At 40.6% G+C, this 8,615-nt stretch overlaps 1 protein-coding gene across 1 annotated transcript; it reads left to right on the top strand.

Moving 5' to 3' along the window:
- The first annotated feature begins 330 nt into the window (after positions 1-330).
- On the top strand, positions 331-8,609 carry ppp4r3b (protein phosphatase 4, regulatory subunit 3B). The gene is made up of 16 exons (XM_017430733.3): positions 331-791; positions 1,312-1,367; positions 1,498-1,596; positions 1,707-2,330; positions 3,309-3,386; positions 3,502-3,618; positions 3,768-3,884; positions 4,761-4,892; positions 5,297-5,399; positions 5,499-5,540; positions 5,910-6,068; positions 6,286-6,455; positions 6,545-6,684; positions 6,796-6,941; positions 7,032-7,168; positions 7,275-8,609. The coding sequence occupies exons 1-16, from the start codon at positions 650-652 to the stop codon at positions 7,368-7,370; spliced, it is 2,358 nt and encodes a 785-aa protein (XP_017286222.1). The 5' UTR covers positions 331-649; the 3' UTR covers positions 7,371-8,609.
- The last annotated feature ends 6 nt before the right edge of the window (positions 8,610-8,615 follow it).

The raw sequence follows: 8,615 nt of genomic DNA, 5'->3' as shown, positions 1-8,615 counted from the left end.
ACCTTCTTGTAAATTTCAAACATGTCTTCCTGTACTTACTTTACTGTTGTCAACTCTTTTAAGTATCTGTATCACTTTCGGCAGAGAGAGTGCCTAAAGGATTATATCAGTATCATAGTAAGAATATATATTTTGTCTTTGCTAGTTAGTAATGCAGTGGTACATATTAACTAAAAGGCTGCAGAATGTAAATTGATCTGTTCTGATTAAATTTGAACATGTTTTCATCAGCAGGTGGCTGCAGTTGCTATAATTTTTCTAGCCAGTAGGTGGCGCTTTGAACTGCAGAGCCTTCTTCTCTGGTAACCCCGCCCACCGCGCTTGATTGACATCTACGAAGAAAAAGATCGGATTACAAGATGGTGGTCTGTGGACGTTAGCTGGGAGGCCGTCAGAGTTGTTGTGCTCCCTTTGAATGTTACTACTTGAGCATTAGGCCTGCTGTTTGGTAGCTTTAGGTCGTAGACGTAATGTGTTGATGAAGTAGCCACAAATATATATTTCTGTTATCGTTCAAGTTCATTTAGAAGCGCATGTTTTGTAACATGCAGGTGGGGGAAAAGTTAACAGGTCGAGGAAAACAGTAGACGGGGGTGAAGTGATAGTCTGTTAGCAGCCAGCTAGCCTGCTAGCTCCGACTCGGTTAACCATGTCGGACACACGGCGGCGAGTGAAAGTTTATACCCTGAATGAAGACCGGCAGTGGGACGATCGGGGCACCGGACACGTCTCGTCCACCTTCGTGGAACGACTGAAAGGAATTTCATTATTAGTTCGAGCCGAGTCGGACGGTAAGTTCTCCGTTAGCATAGCCACATTTACGTTACGTCGGCTAACTTTAGCATGCTAGCTTGTCCTGACAGAGCGCTTCAGTTGATCAACGTTTGCTTCGGGACAGCTCATAGTAGTTTTGTAGATTCAGCGCAGAGTTTAGAGGCGACATTGTTTGGCAGATGTAACATTTAGCAGTCATCTCGTTCAAAACAACAACTTTTTTTTGTATCCCTGTGCTTCGCATGCTCGTTTGTTTAACAGGCGACGTGATCACACCGCGGGCCCCAGTCTCATCGTAGATGTTTAAACTTGTTATTTCTAATTCTAATAAAGTTAAACAGATACTCGGGTTGTACAAAATAGCCTGGCTAATGTTGGACTTGGTTGTTTCAGATGATGTTTTTTTTTACTGTTTTTAGTTTATTGGGAAACTTACTTTTTGGCAAACTAATTTGACCTTATTGTTTAAAGTTCACCATTGCTGATGAATCATTAGTACTCTGTTTACTAGACGAGTTACTATTAACACTCTTTCAGGATCATTGTTGTTGGAGTCGAAGATAAGTCCAAATACTGCATATCAGAAACAGCAGGTAAATGGCTTTTACTGTATGATAACAACTCTACACTTTATATCTGTTAACTGTCTAAAAGTGTACTGATTTCTGTGAATTAGGAAAGGTTTTTAGAGCCAAACTGCACTTTTCTTTCTCTCTTTTCCAGGACACACTGATTGTCTGGTCCGAAGCAGATAATTATGATCTTGCCTTAAGTTTCCAAGAAAAGGCTGGCTGTGATGAGATCTGGGAGAAGATTTGTCAGGTATTGTTCTGCTATAAATTTGTTTTTTTTTTTTTTTTAAATTATTTTGTTGTGCAACAAGTGGTATTATATGTTGTTCTTTTAATAACCTATCGCAATTTATTATTCAGGTTCAAGGTAAGGACCCTGCTCTGGACATCACACAGGATCCCATCGATGAGTCGGAGGAAGACCACTTTGAGGAGATTCCAGAAACGACCCACCTGGTCGAGCTCCCTCCCTGCGAGTTAAGCAGACTCGAGGAAATTGCTGATCTGGTTACGTCTGTCTTGTCCTCGCCCATCCGGAGGGAGAAACTTGCCCTGGCGCTGATGAGTGAGGGCTACATCAAGAAACTGCTAGGTCTCTTCAGAGGGTGTGAGGACATGGACAACAGAGAAGGTCTGCATCACCTCTATGAGATCGTTCGAGGTGTCTTGTTCCTCAACAAGGCGGCCCTCTTTGAGGTCATGTTCTCTGACGACTGTATTATGGATGTGGTGGGTTGCCTTGAGTACGACCCAGCACTGGTTCAACCGAAACGACACCGGGAATTCTTGACCAAGACGGCCAAGTTTAAGGAAGTGATTCCCATCACAGACTCAGAGTTGCGACAGAAGATCCACCAGACATACCGGGTTCAGTACATCCAGGACATCATCCTGCCTACTCCCTCTGTCTTTGAGGAGAACTTCCTGTCCACACTCACGTCTTTCATCTTCTTCAACAAAGTGGAGATCGTCAGCATGCTGCAGGTAAGAAGGTTGCTTTCGGTTTGAGACACAAATAGCAACATAAAACATTCAAACTGGATTCGACTGGACCAAATATTGTTTGATGGGTTACAATTCTTGTAATACTTACACCACAGTTGCATTGTTTTCCACTGTTTTATGTGTATTTGACAGTTTGTCTTCTTTTGTTTGCTGAAACAATGACTTTTACGGGATTACAAATGAATGACAAAAGTTTAATTGTTTGTGTGACATTTTGATGGGTGAATGTGACATCACAGCATGCAAAAATGTGAAACATACTCAACATTTGAGAAGACATTAAGCTGTGAGAAGCATATGTATATACCACATTTTATGCTTTAACAATGGAGCAGTTAAAACTGTCTTGGAAGGTTTTTAGGCACACAGGGGTTGTAGAGCTGATTCATATTGATGTGATGAATATTTGAGGGGTGTGCATCAGACAGTTTGTTCCTCTTTTGACTTTTTAAAAAGTTTTTATTGTTTTAAAGTCCATCTGTTTTCAAAGACAAATGTGTGTTCAGTATTTCTCTGTTTCTGGGCTACTCTGTTGTTTAGATCCTCTTTTTGTCATCGAGCTTAGAATTAAAATGTGCTCATTGAACATTTCTGGTTCTTGTTTTGCAATAAAATCTGAGTTCAATGCCAGGAAATAGTAAACAGAAATTCTGTTAATGAGTTAAAGTGAAGCGCCGTGAAACAAAAGATTTTACCCTGTAAGGCATAGCAAAGGAAGGATGTGAAGAAATACAAAAAAGTAGGAGTAAATATGAATTTCTGTTAGTTTCTTCCAACTGTTCTACAGGTAAATGGAAACAGTTCTAAAGATTATGCAAAATGATCGTGGTAAGCTCAAATAATTGTCACAGGAATCGATTTTATTTTATTTTTTTGCTATTTTTCTCAAATTAACTTTCTTTCTACAAAATGTCCCAATCGTCTGGAATTTTAAAACCCGTTTCGACTGTGCTGCAGGAGGATGAGAAGTTCCTGACCGAGGTCTTTGCACAGCTCACAGATGAAGCCACAGACGACAGTAAAAGAAGAGAGCTGGTAAGTCAGACTGATATCTATCTGCACACACATTCACGCGAGTGTATTCATTGATTAATGACTTCTCTACGTGCCGAGCAGTGATATTTTCTTCTTTTCTCCCTTTACTCCTCAGGTAAACTTTGTCAAAGAATTTTGTGCTTTTTCGCAAACGTTGCAGCCACAAAACAGGGATGCCTTCTACAAAACTTTGGCAAATCTAGGGATTTTACCCGCTCTTGAAATAGTCATGGTACGATACAAATTTAGTTGTGAATGTTTAATAATAATATTAATTTGACCCAATCTGTGTTTTGTGTTTTTATATATGATTTATTGGGAAGGTATGTGCATGTAGAACAGTTTCCATGTCTTTGTGTAACCGTTTCTCCTCTCGTTCAGGGAATGGATGACCTGCAGGTGAGAGCAGCAGCTATTGACATTTTCTCTTACCTGGTGGAATTCAGTCCCTCCATGGTCAGGGAGTTTGTCATGCAGGAACCACAACAAACTGAAGACGTAAGCATTATTATGAAACACAGTTTTTGTTTTGAAGGAATCGGGCTAAATTTAATGTGCTCAGAAGTAGTTTGTCTAAATTCAGAGTAAAATACAGTGTTGATATATGTGACCCTTTTAGCACCATAATAATGATATATTTATCAAAATGCCTGGTCTTTCTTGTCTATTTTTGTCAATAATTGTGTCAAAAAATGCCCTATGTTGACATCATTTACACCCTTTTTCCAGGAGTAGAACTTTCAGAACCTATCAAGTATTTACCATTCTTATGTAATTAAATGCCTAAAAATGTGTGTTTATAAGAAGAAAAGGACATAAACGAAATAGAATTTTCTTCAACTTTCTTTTTATAAATTCTTGAAAAGTGCAGATTGAACATTTCTGAGATAGTAGAGAGGCGTTACGGTAATTTGAAATGCACCCGCTGATCCTCGTGGTTTTAAAAGGGTTAAATGATGCGGGGTTGTGTGCTGGTCTCAGATTTGTTTGTAATTCTGTGAATTCATGTGGAAATGTGCTGGTTTCCAGTCTGAGTGTGGCTCAGTAGAAAATAAAAGATGATTGTGTTTGTGTGTGTGTGTAGTGATGTGATGTAACACACACACAGGGTATGGTTACTGATTGTCATCACCATCAACACTTCAGACACGGAGAAAAGGGTTGCTAAACTTGCTTTGGAAGTCCAGTGTTTACGGTTTTGTTTTTCTGTTTTCCACTATGTACAAATAAAGAGTTTGGGTAGTCCACTTAAATTTATTTTATTTATTTTTTTCATTAACATAAAGCTAGCTGCTTTATTGTTTTGTTTGAAATATATTTTTTCCTGTATTGTAATGATTGCATTTTATCCTTTTGTGTGTTTTTGCTCTTTAGGACGTTCTGCTGATTAACGTCGTGATCAAGCAGATGATCTGTGACTCTGACCCGGAGTTAGGAGGGGCTGTCCAGCTGATGGGTCTGCTAAGGACACTCATTGACCCAGAGAACATGTTGGCTTCCACCAATGTAAGCAAAATAACTACATTTGTGGCTATTTGGTACTTTTTTTTTAATACAAGTCATGCTGATTCCTAATTTAACCCTATTGGGAATCATACATCTCTATTTTAGAGGGTTAATGTCTTGCTGCAGATAAACATTTTTATAATGACTGCATAAAATAAGCTTAAATGCAGTTTAAAGACATTATTACTTTGTAGTTGCCTATACTTATCTTTAAATTGAGTGATCTGAGTAAGTTTCTGGTTTTGACTTACTAAAATCAAAATGCCAGAGTTGTTGGATCTAAAACAGATCTACACACATTTAACTGCCTAAAACATGAAGTCTCTGCTGGTAGACTGCAAACCTGTTTGTTCTGTCCAACGTCAGCAACATTTTTTTTTTTTTTGTCGTGTGATCTCTTTTAGAAAACGGAGAAAACCGAATTTCTGAGTTTCTTTTACAAGTACTGCATGCACGTCCTCACCGCTCCCCTGCTGGCCAACACGGCACATGACAAGAACTCCAAGGGTAAGCTGGGGTCATTCAAGCAAAGCATTTCAGATTGTAAGATTTAAAAAAAAACAACAACAACATTTTGGCTGATTGCTCTACATTCTGGTGTTTCAGATCAGCCTGAGGGTTCAGCAAAGATCAACCCGGTCTGTCCAGGTGGGTTCTGTTTGCCTCATTAAACATTCAACAGTTGAGTCAGGGAGACTTTCTTGTCGAAGACATTTTCATTATTGCATTCAAGTTTAGTTTTAGTTCCAATTGTTTTGCTTTCCCCTGAAGAAAAACCTAAAAAAGGTGAATAAAACTTGTCTAAATGAGCTTCAGTAGTGCTGTGGCTGCACTCGATGAGCAGATGTTTGAGAAAAGCAAGTTGCTGTAAATTGTAGTAGTCTAGATTTGCAAATCACTGTAATTTTATATTCAAAGAACTATGAAAAATGACAGGACAGGAAGGTGTAGTGTGCAGACTAAGTGTAATTTTGCGTGTTCATAATATTCTTATCCGAATTGTCTTTGTTTGCGTAGACAATTTCCAGACAGCTCAGCTTCTGGCTCTGATCCTGGAGCTTCTAACCTTTTGTGTGGAGCACCACACCTACCACATCAAGACATACATCATGAACAAAGACCTGCTCAGGAGAGTGCTGGTGCTCATGAACTCAAAGCACACCTTCCTTGCTCTTTGTGAGTCCATTTATGTGCACGTCGTTGTTCCCTTTAATGGTTCTTCTGCTGGTTGATCACTGAATGCAACACTGTATCAGATTTTATTAATGTGTAAGCTGAAAAGCTGCTCCATCCATCACCAATGAAACAATTGTATTTCTACTCAAATTTAGATGCAAATGCAGCACAATTTATTTTTACCAAGTCTTTCTTTCGGTTCTTTTTTTTGCCCCAGGTGCCCTGCGTTTCATGCGGAGAATCATCGGACTAAAAGATGAGTACTACAACCGCTACATTATCAAAGGGAACCTGTTTGAGCCCGTCATTAATGCCCTGCTGGACAACGGCACCCGATACAACCTCCTCAACTCGGCCATCATCGAGCTCTTTGAGTTCATTAAAGTGGTGAGCAAACAACTAACTCTGCTTTGGTGAAAGGTGTTCGTTGTGTTGGCAGGAAGCTTGATCCTCCTTCTCTGCCCTCACCTTCGCAGGAGGACATCAAATCTCTTATCGCTCACATTGTGGATAACTTCTACAAAGCACTTGAATCCATTGAGTATGTTCAGACCTTTAAGGGGCTGAAAGGACGATACGAGCAGGAGAAAGACCGCCAGAGTCAGAAACTCAACAAGTCAGTGGCCTGAAAGGACTCGCATCAAATTATCGCTCTGCTTTTAGAGTTTTACGATTCCTTCGTTCTCACGGCTCCGTTACACTTGACTAATACAAAGTTCTCCTTCAGATATCGCAGAGATGCACGGTCTTTAGACGACGATGAAGAGTTGTGGTTCAACGACGACGAGGATGACGAAGACGGAGAGGCGGTGGAGAGGAGGATGGAGGATGACTTCTCTGACAGCTATGAGAAGTTCATGGAAGCCAAAAAGGGTAAGCTGCACGGATGTGAGCGTAAGCAGCATCCTGGAAGCCTTTTTTTTTGTTTCCCTCCTCAGTACCTTTTGCTGTCTGTTTCTGCAGGAGCTGCTAACGGAGCCAATGGTGCCAACAACGGGAAGTCTGCCGCAATCCCTCCTGCCTCACCTACAGTAGCTCCAAACAACAGTTCCTCTTCCTCTGTTAAAACGGTCGCTCTTCCTGCCACACCTGTCGTAAAGGTAACCTGTCTGCACACGAAGGACAGCTCACAATAGACACATTTCCATGGGAAAACCCCAAAATTTTTAAGATTTTGTGTCATTTCCCCCCCCCAATTTCTTATAGACTGTTGGTTTGGTGGACTACCCTGTCGATGAGGATGAAGACGAAGATGAGGAGGAAGAGCAGTCTCCACGGAAGCGACCTCGTTTGAGCTCTTAAAGGCAATTTGTCCTTTCTTGTTTGGTCACAGTGGACAGACGTCGAGTCCCTCCCGTCCCCCTTCCTCTGGTCGTCTCATTGGTCCTCGGCCCGCCCGTGCCACCTTCCAGTCTCACCGAGAAGACGGACGAAGACGAGCTCCTGCCTTTCTCAGTCCTGAACTCTGTCTGCTCCTTCTGAGGAAGGAGATGGAGAATTTCTCTGGAAAGACATATCAGTCTATTCCTTCAGACTGATGATTTTTTTTAAAACATTTTTTTACACTTAACTCTTTCTCTAAGATGCCCAAGATTATTTTTTTTCCTTTTCTTTCTTCCTCCTGAGGAGAACGTCATTAGTCTTTGTCTGCACTCACATGTTCTTTTCCTTCCTTCATCGTTCAAAGCAACCACAGACTGTGGGAATCACAACTCCAATATTTCTTTTTTTTTTTACTTCACTGTACTGCAACAGTAGCAAGGAAGCCATGGCTCAACAGCAGCCCTTTCCACCATTTACCAAACTGAACCAATGGGCTCCGGAGGCAGAGGAAGCCAAACCACGACCAGTCAGTCTGCTAACCGTTCAGCTCGCCTTTCAGGCCCGCAGGACTAGCCATGGAATAAATAAAACCAGCTTGACTGGCTGAAGCCGAATGTGCGCTGCCCTGTCACAGATAGAGGGATCTTGGTAACATAGAAATATAGATAAAAATCTTAAAAGAGGTGGCGAAACAAACCTGGATGAACACTCGGCTGTAACGATGCTTAGATCGCGTAGAGCAGGACTCAAACCTTTAAAGGCCATAGCATCAGTTTGGTTAAATCCCACAAAGTCTCACAGGATTGTGTTAGCCAGAAGTCCTGTATTTCAACAATTTGTTAAAGTACTGTACAGATGTTTATTTTTTTTTTCACTTGATGTGGTTTGAAAGTGGAAGGAAATGCCCACCAGGTTGAGTTTTTTTTTTTGTTTTGTTTTTTTCTCTTCATCACACAAAATGGTGTGTGTGGAGGGGGGGTCACTCTACCCCTTCAGTCTAGTTCATTTGGTTCAATGTAAAATGCAGAAAAGGTTGCAAATATTGGTATAAAAATACACATTAAAACTGCAGTAAAGTCACTTTTGCAGACAGCATTTTGCAGATGTCTGTAGTTTTGTAATTTAGTCCAGTTAAGAATGTTAGTTTTATGATTTACATCTAATGACAGCTCGAATTTTAGTTTTAACTCAGTGGTAGACCTGAGCTGGGTTTTTTTTTTTTTT

Source organism: Kryptolebias marmoratus, linkage group LG22, assembly GCF_001649575.2.
Source record: "Kryptolebias marmoratus isolate JLee-2015 linkage group LG22, ASM164957v2, whole genome shotgun sequence".
Classification (NCBI taxonomy): Eukaryota; Metazoa; Chordata; class Actinopteri; order Cyprinodontiformes; family Rivulidae; genus Kryptolebias; species Kryptolebias marmoratus.
This window is presented reverse-complemented; position numbering and strand designations above follow the sequence as displayed.